This window comes from Solanum pennellii, chromosome 4, assembly GCF_001406875.1.
Source record: "Solanum pennellii chromosome 4, SPENNV200".
NCBI classification, from domain to species: domain Eukaryota; kingdom Viridiplantae; phylum Streptophyta; class Magnoliopsida; order Solanales; family Solanaceae; genus Solanum; species Solanum pennellii.
In genome coordinates this window covers 75274753-75301296 of record NC_028640.1, presented here as the reverse complement: position 1 = coordinate 75301296, position 26544 = coordinate 75274753, and the positions used below count along the sequence as shown (strand labels likewise).

The 26544-nt window shown below is 32.0% G+C and overlaps 4 protein-coding genes across 4 annotated transcripts; all 4 read right to left on the bottom strand.

Annotated features, from left to right (window-relative positions):
* Positions 1-259: 259 nt before the first annotated feature.
* On the bottom strand, positions 260-4180 carry LOC107018180 (uncharacterized sugar kinase slr0537). The gene is made up of 8 exons (XM_015218589.2): positions 3966-4180; positions 2362-2625; positions 2208-2279; positions 2056-2094; positions 1741-1848; positions 1353-1450; positions 1133-1244; positions 260-756 (listed from the first exon to the last, which is right to left on the bottom strand). The coding sequence occupies exons 1-8, from the start codon at positions 4137-4139 to the stop codon at positions 493-495; spliced, it is 1131 nt and encodes a 376-aa protein (XP_015074075.1). The 5' UTR covers positions 4140-4180; the 3' UTR covers positions 260-492.
* A 2319-nt stretch (positions 4181-6499) lies between these two features.
* Positions 6500-12480, bottom strand: LOC107018136 (gamma carbonic anhydrase 2, mitochondrial). Its single transcript, XM_015218525.2, has 5 exons — positions 12224-12480; positions 9897-10040; positions 8229-8354; positions 8009-8160; positions 6500-7144 (listed from the first exon to the last, which is right to left on the bottom strand). Exons 1-5 carry the CDS (start codon positions 12336-12338, stop codon positions 6860-6862), a joined length of 822 nt encoding a protein of 273 aa, XP_015074011.1. The 5' UTR covers positions 12339-12480; the 3' UTR covers positions 6500-6859.
* A 2707-nt stretch (positions 12481-15187) lies between these two features.
* On the bottom strand, positions 15188-18201 carry LOC107017062 (isoflavone reductase homolog TP7). The gene is made up of 5 exons (XM_015217341.2): positions 17896-18201; positions 17671-17805; positions 16041-16278; positions 15729-15932; positions 15188-15646 (listed from the first exon to the last, which is right to left on the bottom strand). Exons 1-5 carry the CDS (start codon positions 18184-18186, stop codon positions 15480-15482), a joined length of 1035 nt encoding a protein of 344 aa, XP_015072827.1. The 5' UTR covers positions 18187-18201; the 3' UTR covers positions 15188-15479.
* A 5331-nt stretch (positions 18202-23532) lies between these two features.
* LOC107016261 lies at positions 23533-25094 on the bottom strand. The gene is made up of 4 exons (XM_015216750.2): positions 24936-25094; positions 24705-24829; positions 24500-24600; positions 23533-23934 (listed from the first exon to the last, which is right to left on the bottom strand). Exons 1-4 carry the CDS (start codon positions 24985-24987, stop codon positions 23787-23789), a joined length of 426 nt encoding a protein of 141 aa, XP_015072236.1. The 5' UTR covers positions 24988-25094; the 3' UTR covers positions 23533-23786.
* Positions 25095-26544: the final 1450 nt, after the last annotated feature.

The window sequence follows — 26544 nt, the reverse complement described above, 5'->3', positions numbered from 1 at the left end:
TTAACTAATTTTTATTTGGGTTCTCAATCTTCACCTCAGAACAGTACAAAATGTATTGGACTTTGAACCGTTGTAAAATTGTAACATACTATAAATCTGTGATACTTCTGGGAATGATTATGATTTTTTATCATCAACTGTAGTTGCAAGTAGAGAAATGTACTACTATAATTAACAATTGCAATCGGATTGAATCAAAAAGAGAACCATCGATCTTGCCATGGAGGGATATAAACAATGTTTGATTAAGAGTTCAGAATCATAAAAGCAGGAAGACGAAGTAAAACCTTGATTCTCTGTTCAATGGCAACTTTCAACACATTGCATATAATAAAACAGAATCTTTTGACACCTGAATTGAGATGGACATCTAGATTAAACAATATGAACTTGTACGTTCAACATATCTTCGCGACAAGTCAAATAACAAGAGGAGTATGCACTTAAAAAACACAGCGCTGCTCTTTCTATTGAGTTAGGGAGGCCACTCTTCTATGTCACAACAGAGGATTTGCTTGGTTCTGGAAGTTGGAGTCCATTGGTCTGCATTTGTTTGTACATCCATTGCCAGTTTTCAGGTGTTACCTCACCCCCAAGAGATCGAATCACAGAACCACCGCTGCAAGAACCCACCCGACAACATTCCTCCAGTGACAGTCCTCTTACCAATCCATACAAAAACCCACTCGCAAACAGATCTCCTGCACCTGTAGCATCAGTAACTTTCGCTTCGCCAATTGCTGGAACACGCACAAACTGAAAACCAAAATAATACTTCATGTTTATAATAATCCTAATAACAAACACTAAGTAAAGATCACAAATCATCAACTTATGTGATACTCTTTCCTTTTTAGATGATTCTCTACATAATGTTTAAAACCACAAGTTTATTTAAAAAATTCCTTCTTTGTTGAACTCCACGGCCAGTCAAATACATTCACATAAAAATGAAATGGAGAGAAAAGTTCAAATTGCTACTAGTTTACTAAAAGAATGACAAGAACCATCGAGTTGGGGGACTCTCGATTACCATCTTTAAATGATATGAACATCCAGAAGATCAGAACAAAAGATTCTTTTCAATCGTTGTCTTAAAGATAGACTGCAGGTGGGGAAGGATTACAGATACCTCTTTCTCATGTTTCGCAATGCATCCGTTTTGAGCTAAGGTGACAACAGCCCACTTGCAATATTTAGCCAAATATTCAAGTGCTGCATCAGGATCTGCTTTCTCTTCACCCCTGCACCAAATGTTGGAAAGACGGAGATCTTCATTTGCATGAATTGGCTATCAATATAGTAGTAAATAAACATAATTTCTTAGTTTTAACGCGAAGATAAATAATAACCTTAGCAGCTCAGTTGCTTCATCCTCGTTTGCAAAGCAAAGGTCTATGTTTCCCGACTCCAATAATTCAATTAGAGGTGATTTAAACTTCCTCACCATCTGCCATATTAAGAATATCATAAAGGAACAAAAGAAAAAACAACAAATCCTATAATCATCAACACAGATCAGACATATTTCAACAGGAACAATGTAATTAGAGTTTCGTTCATACGTGTGTTCTTATATATGTTTCCAACTATGGAGTATGGACAGCTCAAATAAAGAGAATGAAATAAGATCTTTGTATCAATTGAGAAGACATGTAACTGTTTCTGCTTCAAAAACTCGAAGCAAATAATGAAATACCAATCTTCTAATAATACCATGCAGCCTATGCGAACAATTACCTCAAAGCTGGCAAGATCTAGAGAAACAAAAAGACCTTCTTCCTTTGCTATTTTGATGGCCGCCTTAATAACTTCTACATTCAGTATGGCATATCTCAGTACCAACCACTGTTACAAAAAAGTAGAGGCAAATAAGTGGAAATTTTCAATGCTACAATTCGCCAGAGTAGTTCTCCAACGAGTAAAAATTAAATCGTTTTAATAAATGGATCAGCAAACTCTACATGTTACTGGGAAACATACAACATTGTAGTAACTGATTGTATAAAAACTGATGGAGATAAGAGTTTAAAATATCAAATAAGGAAGCCTCACCTTAGAACCTTTGAAGTCCTCTCTTTTCAGTTCATCTGCCTGATAAAGCAAGGAAATAATAAGACAAACGTACGGTCACTTCGCTTAATATTTTACACGTTATTAGAATCATTACCCTCCACTGAATTTGACTAGATGAAAGTAGAAATCACCTGAACTTTCACAGAGCCAGACAAACATGGACGCATGGTACGATTGCCAACTTCGTCAACCAGACATACACACTGTACAGAACAAATTACACAGTATTAGAAAATCGGGGAATCATCTATATACACAATCCTAATATCCAACAAATGTGTTCACCTGAGCTGTAGTTCCATTCTTCAATCTCAATCTTGAGAGATCCACTTTGTAAAAGCCCATGTTGCTCATAAATAATTTACCTTCTTCATCTTCGCCACAAGCCCCAATGATCCCACTACTAATCCCAAAGCCAGCAGCCAACCCTCTAATTGTATTTGCAACGCTACCTCCAGCTATAGTCTTCAATAGGGATTCATTGTCGGTAGAAGGAAGGATATGGGCGTTAAGCTCGTTGAGTATACACTTCAACTCTTCAACTGCAACCTTTAGTTAACAAAGGAAACAAAATGGATCAGAGTCTTGTTTATAACAAATAAGGACATTTGTAGCAAACATAATATTTCATGTTTTTTTTTATTTTAGCATGCAATAGCCTTTCCTAGCTGGCAGTTACGGGCGAGATAAGCTAACCAACTACGCATCAATCGTCGGCAATATGAATCCTATATTTTAAATCAGTTTTCACATGATAGTTCAGACTATTTTACTACTGCATTCATCCACCGGTCTTGGAACCATTCGCACAAAGGCGGAGTGAAGGGTAACATATGCAGTAACACAATCTTTTAACAAATTAAACACATGGATTAGAGAAAAGGGAAATTAATAAATCAAATGTAAAATGCATTTTTATCAATTCAACCAAAACATCCTCTCAGTTCAAAGTATCAAATGCGAGCCAAATTCCCTCATTTTCAGTCTCATATTGACAGTGGTAGTAAACCCGAAACCCAAAAGGTTATTCTACAATGATCAAACTACAATGTCCAATTCTAGAATCACAAAAGACATAACCTCTTCATATATAGAGAAACCGAGATCATCTCACGCATAACCCCCTTTCAGATTCTATGATACATCGAACTTCATCAGCAAAAAAGGTTCGTTCTTGATTTGCAGTCATTGTCTCTTTAGCTAATACAATAAATTGATCTATTTGGATTTTGACATTGTCACCATACCATCCCAATGAAATTAAAAACCACTCAACAAATTCTTATCAACAACAATCGAACTCACCTACCAAACTCCCTGTCCCACCCCACAACTAAACCAACAACAACATACTCAGTAAAATCCCACAAGCGGGGTCTGGGAGGATATAGCGTATGCAGACCTTACCACTTCCGAAACACTCAACTGAAGTGCAGCAAATCCCACAACTGGGGTCTAGGAGGATATAGCGTACGCAGACCTTACCACTTCCGAAACACTCAACTCAAGTGCAGCAAATCCCACAACTGGGGTCTGGGAGGATATAGCGTACGCAGACCTTACCACTTCCGGAACACTCAACTCAAATGCACACACTAAAACAGAGAATAAAAGATCCAAAGAGCAATAGAATCTACAGCAAAAAAAAAAAGTAGAACTAAAACATACAAGCTAGCTGAAAATTTACACATACATTAGTTAAAGCAACACAGAATTCAAAGATCTAAATTTTTTATAAGCAATTGGCAATAAAACAATCAATTATACCAAAATCAAACCAACCCCAAATCTTCAAACCCCCAAACAATAAAAAAGATTCCATCTTTATCACAAAAACTGTACATAATCAAGAATTAACAAAAAAAAAAAAAACAAGAAAGAGGAAGTACTGGGAAAGAGCCACCACGTTCACCGGGTATTTGGGAGAGAAGAGACCAATCCACCTTAGCTATATGATCTACTAGGGCAAATGGTTGTAGTCCAAGTACAACTGGTGCACCTATATTTACACTTTCACTTTGATTTTCACCATTAATGGTGGCTGGTCGAATTTCAACTCCCATAATTCCCTTATAGATTTTGCTCTATTAACTTTTGTCTATGTAATCCTCCAATTTATAGGCACTCTATTCTTTACTGTTACAATATTGTCACTACTAGTCCACTTGCTTTTTTTCAAATTTAGTCCTCTTCTCCAAATATTGAGCATTTTTGCTCTAACCAAGTCTTTAATTCTTTAAATTTGCTAAAATTGAGCATTTCTGCTCTAACTAATAAAACATTTTATCAAAGATATGAGGAAAAATTGAAAAATCAATTGGATCGATTTTAATTTTTGTTTATTTTTCACAAATTTAACCAAGATCGATCGTTTTTCATATGTTAAAAAATATAGAAACAAAAAAATCGATCAACTTTAATTATTATGCATTTTTTTTAGTATAATCCAACAAAAAGTTAATTTTGAAAAAAAATGACTGAACTTTGGTTGTTTTTTTTTTGGCTAAACTTCGATCATTTTAAATAAAATATCGATCTCTCATTAATTTTTCAGGCTTTTTGCTAAAACACGGTTGAGCTAAGTTTTTTTTTTTAAAAAAATAAATAAAACGCATCGAGGGTCGAGGTTGATTTGTTTTTCCATCGATTTAAAAGTTGATCCATTTTTTATAGTCATTATTAATTTTTAAATTTATTACATTGATTAGAATAAAAATGTTTTACTTTGAGCGATTTTAAAAATTAAAGATATATTTGGAGGACCAAAATAGAATTACTCCCCTTTATAAGAAATAAAAATTGTTTGGCTTAAAACTCAATTTTCTATGCCTCCATAGATTATAATTCAAGAAATATATTTTGATTAATAAGCTAATGTATGATGACGGCACCAAGAATGCTTTTCTGAATTTTGACAAAAAAAAAATTATGGCCTCCATATACAATTCTTTAATATATTTATCTGTATTTTTTTTAAAAAAAAAATGGTTTTGGAATTTTTATTAAGGAATAAATTCGTATATTTTTATCTGCAAAATGTACTAAGTAAAATCGAACTTTAATTAACAACACTGAACTAGCCTGTTCATGTTAAATTATTTTTTGTATATGCAAGGCATGAAATAATAGATAACTTTTGTTTAACTTAATTCCACCATTAATTAATTGTTTTACAAATAATAAAATGCTCGTTTATTTATCAAATTTTAGCAAAGGACGAGATGGAACATTTATTAATGTTTTCTTGAAACGTTAGACTTCTTAAATATTTTATATTCTGAAGAATTCATATATGAAATTCAAAAAATTGAAATAATTTATACATATTTTGAAATTTCACTATTTTTTTTGCTATATAAACATTTTATTTAAAGTAATAATCTAATCCACGTATGATATGACGAAACTAAAAAGTAAAGATAATAGACCAATAGATATTTGATGGTTCATTGGTTTGTCTTTTCCATAAATTTTCAATTTTGTTGAAATATTTATGGATTTTTGTTCATCATTGTTCGTATAGATTATAGCCTTTAACTGAAACATATCTTAACTCGTGCTCTTCCCTCAGATTTTGTCTCTCTCTCTCTCTCCCAATAATGCCTCTCTATATTTTGTACAATTTTTTCTCCTCAATCAACTTTGAAAAACTCCTATTTGATCGAGTATTTGTCCAATTGCTACAATTTTTGTTTCACCATATGCGATACCTGCATTAAATTCTAACTAATATGAGTTAGCGCCCATTTAAAAGGGTGACATGTGACGTACCTACTAAGATTTTTTCATTCTCACAGATCGAATTCGAGATCTTTAAGGGACCTTAATCATTCCACTAGTTGATTAATTGAGAGTCGAGATATTCACTAAAACACAAATAGATATTTTAATGTAAAGTTACTGAGTTTTGCGAAAACAAAACGTTTTACTAGAATTGTGGCTCCTACCCCACTATGAATGGTGTAGAAAGTACCATTTGTGGAGTGAGAAGACCAATTATGTAAGAAGAAAAAGTAGTCCAAAAGGAATCCCCTAATGGACCCCTTAAGATAGATTATACACATCTTGAAAAAAATAAATATTTTTCTAAAAGAGAGCTGAAAATCAAGTATGCGCCGAAGGGTAAAGAAAAATAAAGAGATTCATGACCAAAGATGACTACATTCAAAACCAAACAATTCAACAGATACCAATCATTCATATACAGTCCTTTTTTTGTCATTATAAAAACACAATAAGACAAGGCTGAATTTACGGGGAAATTGCTAGTCTTTTGGCTCTTCATACCCCAATCAGCCAATCATCTTTACCTTTATAATATTATAATTAATATAACTATAGCTAACATGCCTTAGGTTTAGGTCATTGATTTCCCCACATGCACTGTGCTACTTAGTCATGGATCTCAATAATGCATGGAATCTCAAACAAGAAGGGCATTGCTAAACATAAATGCTTCAACTGATGAAGAAATATTTTTGGAATGTGCTGTCAATGTTTTATGTTATTCCAATAACAATTTACCAAATTAATCTATTGAAAACGATTTCTCGAGTTACAAGCACTTCTGGGCGTAACTTCCTTTTCCAAGCTGAAGAATTTCTGGGAAACAAGGGGCAAAAGTCTTAACTACAAAGCAGTGACGTACCGATGTTATCCAATAAGTTTGATATTATTTGGAAGGGTAACAGCCAATATCCATGACTATTCTCCGTACAGATGCTCACGGTGTAAAATAAATCTCTGGAAAGCAAAAAAAGAGAGAGTTGCTTGGGCACTGATCTCATTGGAAGATGCTCTTGGCAGCTTTTTCGGGGAGGATATTATCAGGAAGTACAAGCTCGGGAGGTGTTTCACGGACAACACCAATCATAGAATCATATTCCTCATCACGTTTGGCATACTTCTTACGAAGCATCTTTTCAAATTCAATTTCGTCAAAGGACTTGGAATTCTCAGCTGCATGGACACGAGCAAGGTTACAGTAGTTGGTTGCTGACTGAGCAATGAAGGCTATCTCTTCATCAGTTAGCTTCCTCAGAAACTTAGCGGGATTGCCTGCCCATACCTGTGTCATATAGATTCACGATTAGATATGAGCCTCTTAAATCATACCTATTTGCAGAAGAAGCCAATCATGATGTGGCTTCATGCTGAGTGTTAAATCCAGCGATTCACCACACTGATTCATGATGGAATGAGAGCAAAAGATGTAACTTGGTAGATTTATGAAACGTTTGAGAGTCTTAAAACTCCTTCGAACCCCAATCATAGTACATAGTTAAAACAGTGGGACAAGTCAAATATTACAGGAAAATAGAACGAGTCAAGTCATAAGTTGGGTGTCAGAGTTTTGATCTCATATTCACATTACTTATGACTTTGTAACATATAAGTAACACTGTTGTATCGGACCTATTCAGAATAGCATAGCAAGCAAAATAAATAGAATTGCATAAGAAGCTGCTTTCTTCACCCACTCTTTTTCTCTAGGAAGAAAATAGACTTTACCTTGTGCAGCAGTAATAAACTAGGAAATTTTGAAGCTCTAATTGCAATCAAGATCAGATAGATAAGGGCAATCTCCTATATGATAATACAGTATTGCCAAATGCAATATCTAATATAAGACAAAATTCAATCATGTCGTCCTTGCTTCTCTCATATCCAACATAGGTGGGCCAGAGAATGAAACCCACAAAAGAAAGAGAAACTCCATACACGTATTTTAAGAGGTGAGGTGTTATTGCTAGCAAGTAGCAGCAAACCTCAAGAGGAGAGTAGAACACCCCTTATCAAAAAAGAGAGTAGAACACCTCCATGGAATTTCACCCATCCAAAGCATTTTAGCAATGCGTCTATACCACATCTTTTTAACAGTGAACTTACAGTAAAGCAATCATTGGTGATGAGGGGACTACTGGATACCTACCTCTCCGGAGGGAATCCTTGTGTTCTGTTTCACAAGGGCTCCCGCAGCAACCATGGCATGTTTCTCTACATGAACACCATCAAGCAGTGTGGCTCCCATACCAATGAAGGCCTCATCCTCAATGGTGCAGCCATGTACAACAGCACTATGACCTACAGAAAGCTTAAGTCACTATCCATCAAACCAAGATAACTGATGCTCACTTGACTTAAATGCTTACCAACAGTGACATTGTTCCCTATAATGGTGGGCAGCACCTTTTGACTTATATTTGATTTGGCCACATGAACAAGGGAGTTGTCTTGTATATTGGTACCAGATCCAACACTGATGCTGTTCACGTCACCTGTAAAAGAGAAGGCACATAAAATTTAAAAAACAGCAATATAACATGCAAATACGAAAAATTTCTTGCCGACTAATAATCATGACAAAAAAAGATGCTGAAGTTGTGTTATCATTAATTATTAGAAATTATTAAATACACCACCCCCATGGACAATCATATTTGTGAAACATGAAAGGGAAAAAGGCTGGAGAAGGGAGGAATAGGTAAACAAAGAAACAAATAACTCAAAATAAAAGTTGAACTTCACCTAACTCATTAGTTACAAGAGCTCATATACAAGGGGAAGGGGAGCCCACCTGTTGGAATGGGTCATGTATGAGAAGTTAAAAATATCCCAAACAGGTTGAACTGGGATGAGAACACTCTTACCACACCCTTACCACCCCTCACATTTTCACTGATTGTTTATGTGATACGAGAATGGATATGTAATAACACACTATACATAGGCATGTGTAAGACAGGGTATTAGGGTCCTTATGTACAATTTAAAACAAGAACCATATAAATGGTATTTTATGCATTTATTCAAAGTTCTTTTTACATTCTGAAGTGTCTTGTGGGATTGAAAAGAATAATATATCAAGGAGAAGAGATTTCCTACATCTATCCCAATGAAGCGTCAATCAGACCGTTGCAATTGCTGTTCGACAGCCAAAAGATTGAAGAGATCTACAAAAATTGTTTTTTTTTTAATTTGAAACTAGTGACTCAAACAAACTGTTCAAGTTCCAAGAAGCTAACTTGCCCGGACTCTTCCCTTTTGGTGCCGCACCCGTGTTGACATGACATATGTGGGGGTGTGAGATTTGTATCCGATTTGGGTACTTTAACCAAAATCAATGGGGAAGGCCGCGAGAGTTTTAATAATTCCTGTAATCAATACAAAAGCTAAGGTGAAATTGAAGAAAATGGAATACCTTTTCTATATAAATTTCCACATCACTCTTTATCCTTTAATCACCTTCTAGGATTCTCCTCAAGTTCTCCACATAATATCTCATAATTTAGGTTTTATAACTCTATTATAGATATTTTAATTATTTTTAGGCGAATCCCCGTACCCGTACCCGTATTCATACATGGATCTATATCCCAGAATCTTTAAAATTAGATAATTGGAGGATCCAACCTCTAGATCTGCACCCGATAAACTTAGCCAAGAAGCCCCAAAAATAACATTCATTTGCTGATCAATTTTCAAATAGTTTGTCCTAAATTAAGAGCTACACTATTCAAAGAGTACTGCACATACCGCAACTTTAGTACTCTATGCTCCATTCTCAAAACTTTAGTACTCTATGTTAACTGCCATATGGAGAAATTGAGGGACGAATATAGAAGGCCAGCAAGCAACAAAAGATTAACTCTTATTTGCTAATGGACAGCGTGCATCATACTAACTTCACAAATTTAATGCACTAGAACAATGGATGAGACAAGGAAACATGGTTAAAACTGCTATTACTTAAGAATCAAAACTGACATGTAACACTTGAACATTCCATCCAACAACAACAATGTTGATAAGATACGTACCTCTTAGTACACATCCATACCAAATAGATGAATTGCGTCCCACATGGACATCTCCAATGACTGAGGCACCTGGAGCTACAAATACATCCTTGTCCACCACTGGAGCTTTATCAAATACGTTCATAAGAGTCCGATGCCTGGACACTGAAACATAGAAGGTGTAACTAATCACACATAAGATCAAAATTTGACCACTTAAAAGGGAGTCTAACTACTAGAAGGAAGGCTAAATAACAGACAATTATTTTTCTTTTAATGAGGTAGATCGGGTTTGAGAAGGTATCTAAGAATTGTGGCATGAAGGATCAGTGAGGCATAACTGGAGCAATTCATATGAGAACAAATAAATATGACAAAAATGCTTCACTTAATGAGTTAATGTCATTTATTTTTAAAATAAAATTGATAATGTATAATGTTTTAGAAGGTAGAGTGAAGCAACTAGCATAGCAATCAAGTTCTCAATACATAATGGAGACTAGCAAGAAATCCACACAAAATTCCATTTCAGGTCCCTCTTAAATCAACCACCAACCAATAAGAAATGGACCATGGGCCTAACTGACCCTAAAAGTTAGCTCACAAGGAGAGGGAGTCCAATTACTATATACGGAGATCAATTCTACATCTCAACAACTGATGTGGGACAACTTAACTCCCTAACAAGCCTGAGCTTGCCAACCGGAATATGAGTGCATCTTACACTTAGCTCAACCCCAAAATCTAGCCATGATGTGAGAATTGTCCAAGATATAAGGAGATCATTTCCACATCCCACAACATTGTGGAATAACTTAAACCAACTTTGTGATCCTTCCTCCATTTGAAGGCACACCTATTTGAATCAGCAAAATATTTGGTGACCATATGAACTGCCTAAAGTCTTCGCCATAAGCAACAATAGCCCTTGAAAATCTGCTAAATATGCAGCTAGAATAGGTTTAGCTAATATCATTAAGCAAACAGGTTCTAAGGCAAGTAGCTAACTCTACTCACATCATTTGACAGGTTCCTTGCATTGATAAAACATAGCACCACTTTTATAAGCATAAGTGGTGCTATTCAGACTGGAATGAACCATCCAATGGAGCTTTCGCCCTAAGATCTAACTTGCTTTCTCCCGGGATTCTCTTATACAACCAAACAAATTTTAAGAATAGAAGGGTCTTTGGTGTCTTAACTCTTAACAACAACCAAATCGGCGAATCAAAATCCTAACCATGAGTAAAAGGATTAATCAAAAGGACCAAGCAAATAGGTTTTGACACAAGGGAAGTTCTGATAAGATACCAGCCCTTAAGGTTATTGCCTGCATCTCTTATGTTTTACAAGGACAATTATAACATATTACATCTTTCATTCTCTTGTACTTCATCTGCGCTCAGAATCAGCTACCTAAAATTACTGAACATAAAATTCAAATAAGCATAAGAGTATGAATACGCATTAGAACCCACTCCAAAATGCCTTTTCCACCCTTTCCTAGTTCTTTTTCCTAAAGCACAACTTCATAGAGACTGGACACCTATTTCAAAAGTGCAAATCTAAGAACTCCAATAACGACCTGAAGAAGACAGGAGAACTGCGCATTCACAGGACTTCGTTTCACATTCTCAAGAAGAATACTACTTGCACTAATTGAGGAGTCACAGAATGTTTCGTCCACTAAATTTTTTCTACAGAAGTTGTGATTTACAGTCTATTTTTGTTTGATGTATAAAATATTTATGTTATTTCTAAATGACCTCCCTCACACTGAAAATCAGATGTTCTAACCTCCACACTCCAAAATATACCATTTCCCCCCAAACGAGTATTAACTAAGCCCAAAGGATTCAATGCAATAACATATACAATTGTAGATGCAGAAGAGACACCAATATCATATTGAAACATTGGTAAATAAATGTATTAACTCACAAAAACTTCAAAATTAGGATCAATTCCTTAATGCCCTCAGATTGAAAATTAGATGTTCTGACCTCCACACTCCAAATTTTACCATTTTTTCCTAATCAAAGAGTACTAACAAAGCTCAAATGCAATAACATTAACAAGCATAGTAGCAATAGAGACACAAGGTAAATAAGCTTATTAACTAACGTCAACTTCTAAATTAAGAACAATTTCTAAATGTTCTAACCTCCACACTCCAAACTCTACCAATTTTTTCCCCGGACAAAAAGTATTAACAAATTAGGATAAAATGCAATAACATAAACAAGCATAGATGCATCCGCGACACAATATCATATTCAAACATCAGTAAATTAAACATTGTGGAGGAAACGGGAGGTGAGATCTAGGGTTAAGAATAAGGAAATTACGGTGTTCCTCTATGTGGGAGGTGCCTTGTAGGCGATTTCCGACGCGATCAAGAGCTTTGCCGGTCGCTCGAACGATGGATCCCAGGGAGTAAATTGCTTTCCCGAGGGTTCCCATTTTTGACCTCCTTCTTCTTCGGTTTAGCCCTCTGATCAGTAGAGCTGTGCAGTCAAGGTGTTTGTGTAGCAAAAGAGACGATTGAGTGAGAAATGAAGGCTTTCCAGAGAGTAATTGGTAGGGCAGAATAGTGAATACCACATGCCTAGGGCCTCCAAAGGGGTAAATTTGGAAATTAAATGTTTTTTTTTTCAATTTATTTAGAAAATTTTAAGGTTTATTTTAATTCCAATTGAATTATTCTCCCAAAAAGATGCTCATAGAAGTAAAATCTACATATAGAAAATAAATAAGATTGTAAATTTTGGGGCCTTAATGGTCATTGCTCAAATTACAAATAGAAACAAATCATATATACATAATCCATAATCTGGTTTGGATGTTTGTGTTACTAACATTGTGTTAATGACTTTGAAAAATGCAGTGAGTAATATGTTTACGACTCTATCAATTAATAGAAGTTAAATGATAAATTCATTATACTCATGGGTGGACCCATAGAGGGTCAAGTGGGTACACATGAACCCACTTCGTTGAAAAATAATACCGCATATATATGTATATTTAATTAGTTTTTAAAATTTTATATGTATATATTAACTTTTGACCCCACTAACACAAGTGTGATCCTTGGCCTAGTGGTGAAAAAGGCATAATTTTCCCGCATGCAAGCTTGAATTTCCATTCCCACATTTTGAGATTTTGATTTTATTTATTATATCTTGAACCCACTTTGTGAAAATTTTGGATACGCTATTGATTATACTAATTATATAACATGATTAATACCCTGAAAATCTTGGGATGCGCCACTGATTATACTAATCATATAACATGATTAATACCCTAAATCTAACGCTATTTGTATTAAGTAAAAACTCAAATATCTAATTAATGTATGTAAACTCATGATTTCTTCTAAAAAATAGATATTTTTATGTACATATATTTTCTCTTTGTTTCAAAGTTTGAATGTCCAATTATCATTTAAGTCTAAACTAGCATAACAAAGTGGGCCTAATTTGAAATTTTCGATATTATAGAAATGGACGTTAGAAAACCAACACATGCTACAAAAATTGTACTTTGTGCTTTAATAATCAATTTCTCATTGCTTTTTTTAGTTTTACAAAAATATTGTTGACTATTCTGCATCTAAGAAGGGTCCAAGTTGTTGGTGTTGAGGTTCCTTGCTCTTGGTGGCCCCGCTGCGGATGATTTTTGATGCGAAATCAACTTTGTTATCTGATAATAAAACGTAAGATTAAACCAACCCTTTTTTAATTAAGATGACAACTTCCTAACAACCGAAATGTAGAAAATAACAAGATTATCGTCATATAGTATCTGACTTTGATTACAAAATGAGTTTATTTAACACATTATACACGTCCAATTAGGCATTGTTTCTAGTAGTAGTTTAAAATATTTTATTATCATCAATTTGATTAGTTCATAAAACATGGCCAGCTAAGTCTTATTGCAGTACCTAATTATAACTACTACATAGTTTTGCTATTATATATATTAAAGTCCTTCTTTCATTGTATTTATGAAAAATTTCCATCAAATGAGTGGAAGAACAATTATCTTGATTTTATTTTTTTGGGTTGTTCTTACCATTGTTACTCCTATTCTTGTACATTTATCATCTAGTGCTAAAGCCAATGGAGAGTTTTTTGTTATCAAACACACTAGTAAGGAGATTGTTATCGTAATAGCTTAGTTGATTGACTATCTGAACTTTCTATCTTACACCACCCTTGTTGTTGTTGATATTGTTAAAATATTTCATCTCGTCCTAGCAATGTGGTCTTATGATCAAGTTTGAAGTTATTAATCTCTCTTTTTTGCAGGTGAGCTAAAGGTTGGGAGAATGATGGGGTTGTTGCCAAGGAGGGCGCTACACATGGACGACGAGGCTATGATAGATGAAAATGTTGTTAAGCTATTTTGCTCGGATATTTCAAAAACGTGGTCGTTCCTTTGTCAGTTCCTTTAAAAGTAGTATATGCTTGGAGGATCTGATACAAATACGAGTGACGTATATGGTGGATCTGAGCAACATAGTGTATAAGGTGTACATGGGGTCAATAATGAAGAGTTTAAATTTCATTTTGGTTCAAGAAATTGAGTACCCTTTTTTCAAATTGTTAAGGTAACCTACTTGAACATTTGATATAGGGTGGTCCTTGCATTATTTTGGCAAGGATAGATGGACAAAATATTATTTGGTATATCTACAAAAGGTACAATAACAATTCCATTTATTATTGTACAGAAACAATTGGTCAATTCTTTTTATTCTATTCAACTTTTGTTCCCATATAACAATAATGGTGGATGTATATTACATGTATGATCATGTATAAACTACGTATATTGGCTAAAAAAAATAAAGAGTAAATCTGCTCGGCTATTCGCGTAAAGATCTCCACTTTACTTAAGAAAGTATGATGATCCATTCTACAATGAAAAAGCATATTCTTCCTAACAAAAAGTTAGGTGAAGTTGGAAGGTGTACCTAACTAGTAGAGAAAAAGCAGAGGAATTTCTTGGAGTATTACTAAAGCATGAATGATAATGTTAGATTTATTGGTAAGGTAATAACTCATCATGTAAAATCATCATACTAAATTGACAATATTTTCCAATCACTATGTATCTGCGCATTAGCTATTTGATCGGGATACTATTACATAGCTAAGTTCCTAACGGAATATATCATAAATGTTGAATTCTATAAACGGGAGTGAATTGAAAGTTGGATGTGTTAGTTTGAATTTTTTTAGATTGTAAGGCAAACGATCCGTTGATTATGTTCCATATGATGTACCTGAACTCATAAGAAAACTGAAACAGAGTCCTCTTCGATTGATCCTTATTGACAACTAGCTTTTGCATATTACATCACACCTTAAAATCTTGTACAAGATGGTAGAGCAACAATGGAACAATCCATTTTCTGTAGCTTCATTATAGTACTACACAGTATGGACACTAAAAACAGACTTAAAAACATATTATTCAACGTGTCTCCGATGACATAGTGAACAAGTACTCATACTTCCAGATAAAATGTCTGATAACACTCATCATCTAACAGTTTATTTGAACGATCGGAGACCTCAAAGGTGTGGTTTAGACAGAGTGGCCGAGGTACTCCTCCACTGTAGTGTACTTAACATCTGGATAAAGTTCCGAGGCCTCAACCCCAAACGATGGCTCTATCTCAAAGTTGGTTTGATCACCCTTCACGAATGCTGAGTGGTTGATTGCTAGTATGATATTGATTGGTATCGGAGATGCTGCAACAGTATGCAATATACATTGTCAGGATTACCTATGTTAAATTGAAAGAAACAGATGAATGATATAAAGATTACTGACTCTGGATGTCTTTGAGAATTTGCTCCTCTGGAACGTAGATTTTCTCGAGAGTTTTACCAATCAGTTTCTCCCATATAGCCACAAGCTCGTTGAACGATAAGGTGTTCTTGAGAGGCCTGATGTAAAGGGTCTTGTTCAACGTTCTCGGATCATCAACAGCCTTAATGGTGTAGGTGCCAATATCATGTTCTTCATTGAATACAGCTGCAGACAAACAGAACAAGGCAGCAAAAAAAAGTAAACAAAAATGAGACATTTTGTCATGTAACTTGTTCTGTTGGCACGCTTCCTAAGGATTTTTTTTCAACGTACCCTTAACATTTCCATCTCCGGGAATGATGACTTTGTCTCGAGGAGGAGCAGTGACTCCTGGCTGGACCAAAGTTGGTAAGAAATAACCAGCAAAATAGTTACATGAGACATAAGTATAGGGAATTTCTGCAGCCTCAATAGCTCTTCGGATTTGAACTTTCACAGCAAATGTAGACTTTGCTGGCTCCACAGCATTGATCTTATCGACATCCATACCAAACTCCGAAGGGAAGAACCTCTGAAATTGTTTTAGCACAAGATAATTTAGCTCTGTGAACACATTATCTTAATCATTTTCAGATTCTCCAGTGAAATGTTCTTCTAAAATTGAAACATTTACACAAAGTTGATGCATACTTCTGTCATACACTTGGCCATATTAACAATAAGTAATCTAACTCATTTCATACCTTTAATCAACGAGATGCTATGTTGCTCAAACTCTCCAAATATGTTGTTACACCAATGTTGGATCCTCCAACTCCAAAACTACACTATTTTTGGACGATCCAACAGGAAACCATCAACATTATTGAAGAATCCGATCAACATAGATTTAAGGTCCCTTTGATACTCCAAATTCTCTAATTAAAATATGATCTATAATTTCAAGAACTTTATCAACAATTACTATATTCAAGGAGAAAAGACATAAAAGCACCACTGAAGTTGTTTTGAATTTTTAAAAAGACACCTTAACTTTGCGAACATCCTATTATTCCCTTAAACAATTTTAAAGTGTTGTAAATACCCCATTTTTTAACATCCTCACTTGCAAGAAAAGAAGTTCAATCACGCATCAATTATGATCTGCCACATATTTATTTTTATTTTTATTTTTCTTATTTTATCAACTTCATTTTCTTTTTCTTTTTCTCTTTCTTCTTCTTTCTTTTTCTCTTTCTTTCTTTCTTTATCCTCTTTCTTATTCTTCTTCATTACCCTTTTCTGTTCTCTTTCTTCATTTTCTTTCTTCTTCTTCTTCATAATCGAATTCTCCACGTACTGTCATTTTCGTCAATTCATTTTTAATTAGTCAATGGAGATCTGAACTTGATATTACTAGTTTAAATTTTTTTTGAGATGTGTCAATTTAATGAGTTATTTTCTGTTGAAGCATCTATTTATAAATAGTTTTTTGTGATTCTATTTGTCAATAATAATTTTTTCCAAACTCTAATTCATATTATTAAAGCATCATTAAGGAAGATGATGAGGTAAATTTATTTTAATGATATTTGATCTGCCATTAATTAAGTTTAACACATTTGAGGCAATTGTAACCCAATTTGAGGAAGATGATGAGGTAAATAATTAATAAAGAAAATGATTGAAATGTGACACTTTTCAATTGATTTTTGACAGCAAAAGTGGACCTTCACGCGCGCCATGTGCGTGTTCACAAACATGGTGAGAAAATAAATCAAAATGATCCTTTTACAAAGATATTCAATACTGTTGTGGGGTAATAGAATGTTCGCAAAGTTAAAATGTCTTTTTAAAAATTCGAAACAACTTCAGTGGTGCTTTTATGTCTTTTCTCATATTCAAGATCAACATCATACCCTCCATCCCAAATTTACCCCCTTAACCAGAGTTCTCGGTTACGGAAAAACAAGAAGCAACTAACCTTAATATTGCCAGTTTCTTTAATAGCATCAATAATCTTAACTTGATCAGCCAATTGCATTGCACCAACAGTTGATATCACCACATCCACTTGTTTTATAGCCTTCAACAAACTCTCATGATCATACAAATCACCCTGTTTTCAATTAAAAAAAAAACAAAGAAACTAAAATATACTTGCATATACAAAATTTATTAACAAATACACCATATAATATACACATACATTAATAATAGTGACACCCAAATTCTTGAAATTTTCAACAATTTTGCCCTTCTCAGGATCAGAAACTGTGGTCTCTCTAACTAAAGCAAAAGTTGGGTGTCCAGATTTTGCACTAGCTTCAACTACAAATTTACCAATATACCCTGTTCCTCCAATAATCAAAACTTTGCTTTTCTCAGCGATTTGATAAAAATAAAACTTAAAAGAGATTTTGATTTGAAAATTAAAGAACTTTCTCAAGAATTTAGTTGTGTTATATTGTGTACAAACTATATGACAAGGCAACATCATTTTATACAATGAGGTAGGGAACTGTAATTACCAAAATGACCTTGTTGTTCCAACTAACTTTCATGAATATATGTCTTTGCTCTTCCTCTATTTTTATTTGTCCGGTATTTATAGTCAATATATATAAATCAAAAATTTATGATGAAAGATAAGTTTATATGAAGTTCGATATTTGAAAGTTGTCATATAAATTGAAATAAAAGTGTTATTTTTATTAATTTTTTATCGGTTCAGGTACTCTTTTATTACTTAGAGAAGACTTTGTTTAATTTCGAAAAATATTTCACCTTCTTGAATAGTTTTTTAGGATAATATCCAACACATCGCAAGTATTATATATATATTAACATAAAATTAATCGTAGTAGTAATATTTATTTAAATTTTAGTTATTATGTTAAATTATATTTTACCCTTTATTTTCCAAAGCACTTGATTTCCGATCCGAATAAAGTTACAATAATTGTTTTCATGTTCGAATATAACTACAATAAATATATTTTCTCGATCACATTATGATTATAATAATTTATTTTCCTAATTATAACAATTGCGTAGCTATTGTAAATATACAATTTACTATATTAATTACTTCATTTCAGATATACAATTTATCATATTGCACTTTCATTAGTAATTAGTTATTCACTTATTGTTCAACATATATGAAACTATAGGTTAGGTAAAAGGTCACATATGGAATTTGCCAATTTTGTAATGCATGACTAAATAGGAAATGAAATAGGGTGTAACTTAGAATGAATAAAGAATGAAAATAAGGACGATAATAGTAATTGAACTGAGTGATGTTAAAGTCTCGTTGTTTTGAAGTATAGCAAAGTTAAGGAGTTGTAGCAGTAACATGGCAAAAGGGGGAAGATGCATATCTTATTTGCTGTGTTCGTAATATATGTTTGTTATTATCAAAAAAGGAGAATTTGTTAATATCACGTTGTTTTGATATACGGCAAAACGCATAGAACAAGTAGTATCAACATGTTACACGTTTCAAACGAAGTTGAAGGAGAAATCAACGATCAATAATGCTTTCTTATTTAATTAAGGAAATTGTGTTTTCTTATTTAATTAAGGAAAGTTTTGAGGAAGGTTTCTTATTTAATTAAGGAAAGGTTTGTGGAAGTATATCACCTAATCTAAGTTGAGTTCAACAAAGATTACGTGATGCAGCAGCAAGGGTAGAAACCTAATCCAAGTTGTATTCTACAAAGTCTTGTAGAGATAAAGACAAAGTTGATTTAGACAAGGAGTTGAAGATGCGGCGAAAACAAATTCGAGTTAAACTAAGACTTCCACACAAAAGAGGAGTCCTACATGAAGTAGGATTTTTAGTTGAAATAAGTTTTGGATTCAAGTCCAAATCTATAAATAGGGCGATAGTTTCGTTTGAGAAAAATTGTGCACTTACATAGAGAAGATCAAAACACGATCAACAGGTTTGAGATTTATCAGAAGTGTTGCAAATTTGTGAGGAAAAACTTGTAAGATTGTAATTAAGAGTTTTTATTACAATTGAGTGTGTGTAGGATTCGTCTAACAAGTTTGATAAACTTGACGAACGGTAGAAGACTTAAACGTGGATTTTTTTGTCTTGGGTAGCTAGAAATTAGAGTTTATAATTTCTTAGCTAGGAATTAGAGTTTATAATTCCTTAGGTTACATAGGATTGTAATCTTGTGTTAAGATTTGGAGTTTAATAAAATGGAGTTAAACCCTATAGAGGTGTAGGTCGTGATTTTTACCCTTTATGAGTTAGGGTTTTTCGCAATAAATATTGTGTCATTATTTTATTTGCTTCACAAAATATAACTGTTGTAATCTGCAAAGGAACATATAGAATATACTTGTTCCTTAGATAAATTTGAGGATCAGAATTTCAACAAATAATGTTGTAAAAAATGGAAATATAGATAAACATGATCTATAGAGCACTAGGTACAAACCCTACAAAACAATGATCTCCACTTTGTAGTGGTGTTATGAGAAATGCAAAATATAGGTGAATATGATTCATACGTAGAGGCTCACATGCGGAGCTAAATGAGATTCATGCGTTTAGATGAATCCCTAATTTTTTCGTAAATTCTATATTTGTATTGATAAATTTAAAAAAATTGTGTATATTAATTTGTGAATTCTCAAACAAATTGATCTAGAACTCTCAAACTCCTATTCTTGGCTTCACCTTTGTCAGTTGAGCACTAGGTACAACCCCCACAAAACCATGATCTCGACCTTTTTTATTTTTATTTTTGGTCGAAAATGTGAGTGACTTGAGATGGAAATTTAAAAAATATAAAGCAAGAAATCCAAATTTGCTTTAAACGTGTGAGGTAGGGGAAATGATGAGGACGTATTCGAATAATGAATTTTTGGTATATTAATAGTTCAACTGATCAGATGGGTTGTTCTAAACTTAGAATTGATATTTACGTTGAAAATCAATATCGTAACAAAAAGATGATTAGATCATAGCTTGCATAGAAAAGATAGTTAAATCATAATTTGCGTTGAAAAATAAGCTAATTAATTAGAACAAAAATTGGAAAAGGGTGAAGGAGACATTAACTAAAACTGAATAATAAACTTTTGGTAGCTAGTAATAGTTGAACTGATGAGACCAAACTTAAAATTGACATTTATGTTGAGAATCAATATCATGACGTAATAAAGATCGTTAGATCGTAATTTGTGTGGAAAAGATCAAAAAAATATCTAGTAGCGAGAAACATAAATTTTACACTTTAGATTCGCGTAAAGCGTAAAGCTTAGCAAGTTGCATCAAATGCTATTCACCAAGGAGGATTCTCTGGTAATGGCACTTGAAATCTACGAGCTGCAGCATATATAACTCCACAAGCTACAATTTTACTCTTAAATCTTACACACAATGTTGTGCGCAAATTATCTTGCAAGATTCGATGAATTCGTAATTTTATTTCTGTAAGTTCATCGATTCCATCTTTTCGAGATGGTGAGTTTATAAGCTCATCCTCTGTTACACAGAATGTGTCTATTGCCGTGTAACAAACTTAGAACAATGTCGATACAATATTCACAATGGAACTATAGTATTTATAATACAAATACTAACAATCAAGGTAAAGAATAGTAAAATAACAAATTCTAATTAAATATAAATAAGTAAATACCATAAATAACAAATACTAAACTAGTAAGGAATTATAAACTACTTAAAATCCTTCTCTTAATTTATTTCCTAAAACAATATGATATAGAACACACTTTTGCTATAAAAATATTTTAGATGTGAGTTGTGACTTTTCTAGTCATCCAAACTAAGTATCACATTTACTTGATGCAAAGTTGGCCACTAATCTAATCTTTATTACTTTTGCTAAATTTTTGTTGGTTTCGATAGACTTGTTTGGTTTTTCCAAAATATTTTACGTCGTTAAAATAATTTTTTATGATAGTGTTCAACACAATTTAAATATTATTTATGTATTGACATTTAATATGAATATAATAATATTTATTTAAAATTTTATATGATTATTTTGATAATTATATTATATTTTATCCTTATTTTTCGACACATGGCTTCCTTGTTCGAATAGAACTAAAATAATATTCTGTATGTCTCTAACTATTTGTCCATATTTTTTTTAGTTGTCCCTAATTATTTGTCTTTTTTGATAAATCAAAAAATGAAATTTTTTTTAATCCATTGTACCCTTAATTAATTACTTTGAAAATGATAGAACTAATTTTCAATTCATCTACTTAATAATTAATAGGGGCAAAATGGTAAATTTACTATATCAATTATTATTCCTTTAATTGGTGTGTTAATTTAAAAGCAAATAAGTAATTAGAGTAGTATTAATTGATTCTGTCTCAGTAGAATTAAAATAATTGTTTTCATGTTTGAATATGTCTATAATAATTACTATATGTTTCCTGTCAAATCATGATTATAATAATTAATTTCTCTAATTATTTCAATAATACAATGTACTGTATTTACTTCATTTCATAAATACAATTTATCATTTTTCACTTTCATTAGTAGTTGGTTACTCACTTATTGTTCAACATATATGAAACTATAGGTTAGGTAAAAGGTCATATATGGAATTTGCCAATTTTGTAATGCATGACCAAATAGTGAATGATATAAGAGTGTATCTTAGAAATGAATGAAGCCTTAGATAAGAATGATACCTTCTTTTTGTTTTATAACAACAGTTGTTCAATATTAATTTGACACACGTTTTAAAAAATAATAAATAATAAAAATAATTTTATTTTATTACCTTTCTATATCAAAATTAATATTTTAAAAATATATTAAATGTTGAATAGTATTTAATAACAAAAGGTAAAATATATTATAATATAGTGGACAAATAGATATGGTTAAATTTAAGGCAGGTTATTGGAATTGGGTGATGTTATGTGAAATGGAAATATATGTGAATATGATCCACATGTGGAGCAATAGGTACAACCCCACCGAACCATGAAAATGAAGCAAGAATCTAAATTTGCTTTGAAAGTGTGAGATATGTTGTTGATGAGAATGTATTCGAATAATAAATTTTTGGTAGTTTGTAATAATGGGTTGCTCTAAATTTAGAATTGATATTTATGTCGAGTGATGGAAAGATTGGTTAGTTCGTAACTTACATAGAAAAGATCGTCAGATCATAGCTTACGTGAAAAAAAAGGCTAATTAATTAAAATTAAAATTGGAAAGAATTAAAAAGACATTAATGAAAACCGAATAATGAACTTCTGGTAGCTAGTAATAGTTGAAGTGATAGAGATAGATTGCTACAAACTTAAAATTGAAATTTCTGTGAAGAATCAATATTTTGACGTGAAGATCGTTTGATCGTAACTTGCATGGAAAAGATCGTTAGATTCACATAATCACATTAAAAAAGAGCTAATTAATTAGAGCTAAAATAGGAAATAGATGAAAGAGAATTTGATGAAAACTTGATAATGAACTTTTGGTCGATAATAATAGTTGAATTGATGAGATAGGTCGATCCAAACTCATAATTGACATTTATGTCGAGAGTCGATAAAAATATTGTTAAATCATAACTTACGTGAAAAAAATTAATTAATCATAACTTATGTAAAAAAATAACTGATCAATTAAAATTAAAATAGCAAGAGAGAGAAATTGATGAAAACCGAAAAATGTATTTCATAGGCAATACAATTGTTATTAGTAATCTTTGTGTTTATGAAATTATTAATCCAGATATACTACGTGTCATGATTTAATAAAATTTCATGAATAAATTTATATTCTACAAATTAAATTTTATAAAATTTGCGGAAAAAAATGTATCATATCAAATTATTAATATACTTTAACTTTTATCGAAGAAAGCACAAAAAATATATTACAACGACATGCATGTATGTCCCAACATTACAAGCATCGACACCTCTTAACACAAACTCTAAATATCAACTTAAATACAAATACTTTCGCAAATTAAATTAAAAGTAGTTTGTCATAAAAAAATTAAAATTAACCCAAAAAAAAAAGTACTATACTAGTACTTATTAGCAACCGGTCTAAAGCCAAACGACGGTTCAAGCGTTGATTCCGGCTGGACCGGGTTTAGTGTTGGACCCAGTAGCCATGTTGGCTACGTGAAATTGTGACACGTATTTGTAAGCTGGACCTTCTGGTTCTTCTACTGGTGGCTCATTTAAATGTGCCCAATTGCTACTTATCCACCTGCAATTAAAAAATTATTTTTTTTATAAATAAATGAATATATTATTATTTTTTAATCAATCAACTAAAATAAATTCATTTAATTAATATACTATTAAAAAAAACCGATCTTTTCTATAATTAAACCAGGAGTCAAGCTTGCTAATTACTACTAATAAAAATCATTAAACTTTATAAGTATAACTTGTCTAAATCTCATAGTCTTAAGAGCCAATTGCAGTATTTTCCTACTCTTTTTTATATTACAAAAAATTTCTTAAAATTCATAGTTTCAAATACATCACTGGACTTACGGATACATTTGCAGACATGAACATACATATGTCCGAAATGATCCAAGAGGAGAGGATGCACTAGAGAGCTAGGTATAAGATATCCGAATATTTTAGTTTACATTCGGATATATAAGTGAGAGATGTAGCTGAAAGGAGATAGGAATATACCAACGAAAGGAGAGTGATGAACCGAGAGAAGATTTTTGAATTTTTTTTTAAATGATTAGAAATTTTAGAAATTGTGATAAAATAAAATATATATTTAATTAATTTTTTCATAAATTAATTACCATCCATTTTTCTTGATTAGTTGATCCAAACTTTCCTCATTTTCCAAATTAGAAAGACTTTCTTCCGCTGTTTTAGTTGCCTCCTCAAATACAATATTCGCCTGTCTCCAATTAAAACAACCAAAAATTAATCACCGTAATATTACGAATTCAACAGAACTCAATAATTATAATAATTTAAAATTTTAAACCCGTCTATGTATACCTGTTTTTGGCTTCGAGGGGATAACGTAGAGATATATTTTTGATGCTCTTCTTCAATTAGTTTTTTGGATCTCCAATATGCATCTATCTCTCTCTTTGTTAATGACTTATTTGTTCGTAATTTCACTATAAATTAAATCCAAAAAAAAGAAAAAAAAACAACTAAACAAATTATAAAAGAACTTATATTATTTGTCATTAATTAAAGAAATTTAAACTAAAATGAACTTACTAGCTTGAGGATCAGAAACAGGAGAGTCCCAACCTGCCATAAGAGAACCCATAATTATCTCTTTTTACTGCTAATTAACTTCTTAATTAAATTTAACACACACTTAATGAATTTCACTCAACTTGTTATATGAAAATTTAGTGGAAAAATTGAGTCTATTTTATAGAGATAGAAGAAAACAGACAATTGGTTTATGGAGGGGCCTACCTTAATTTGCTGCTCTTATCTCTAACAAAAAAACAAAACAGTATTTTATTATTAAATTAGGATAAATTTATACCAAACCAGGGACTTCAGCATATGGTTTCTTTAGTGCTTTTGATATATTTCGGATTTCAAAAATTAAATAAGAAATTTTTTGATAATGAGTTACTCATATATTTTTATAAATATATTAAATTATTAATTTTTTGACCTGTAATTATATTATTTTTATAATTTATAAATAAACTATTTTTTAATTAATCTTAAGAATTATATATTTGAATGCTAAATCAAAAATAAAATAATTTTAACTTTGAAATTTGAACTATATTATATAATTTGGAACCATAAAAATAACTATTATTATTTTTATTTTCAATTCAGTGTTTAAAGTTCATAATAAAATTTTAATTAAACTTGAATCCGCTTACTATAAGCTTAATCAAAAATAATACTCCCTCTGAAAATAAAACCTCTTATTATAGATAAAATAATTTTATAACTACTGCACCGCAGCCATATCGGATAGAAATAACTATTAATAGTGCGTGGATTTCTTTTAGCCATATCGGATAGATATAACTATTAATAGTGCCTGGATTTCTTTTAGCCGCCCATAGATATCAGTACAAGATAATAAAAAATATAGAGAAAACGAAAATATCTTATAATTATGATGGATTAGTATGTCCAATAATTTATATATATTAAAGAATGATAAAAGTTCTATATCGGTGATTAATGAGATGGATAGATTTCTTATACGATTTGGGTAATCCTCCTCCCTTTAAGCTAGTTTTTAAGGCGTGAGTTAGGCCTAAAACCTAATTTCACATAGTATCAGAGCAGGACTCGTCTCACTCAATGTTGGGGCCCCCAAAATATTTTTTACGCATCAAAATCTCTATTTGAACTAGCTTTTGAGGTGTGAACTAGGCGTAAGACCTAATTTCACAGTATCTATTCTTATCCTAGTCCAGTAAGACAATCATATTGCTTTTGAATAGCAGATTAAAAATTATTTTTCAAAAAATTAAAAAATAATTTCTTTTGTCTAAGTGCTTCTACTTTAGCCAAACATTAATTATTGCAACAACATTAACAAATGTTAAATTAAAAATTAATTAATTAGACATAAATTATAATTAAGAAAGTATTTTTGATTTAAAAATCTCAGCAAACATACTTTAAAGTGTATGTACTCAATAGTAATTAAATTAACACCAAATTAAGAATCTACGGACAATAAAAGTAACAGACTATCTTTTACTTATAAAGAAATGCTAAAACAATTTTTCTACGTTTAATATATAAAATAAGTTAAATCTCTATATTAGGAATTTGAGCTTTAAATTCTAATTAAAAAAAATGAATCAAATATGTTTGATTTCATGTTCTCGAAGAT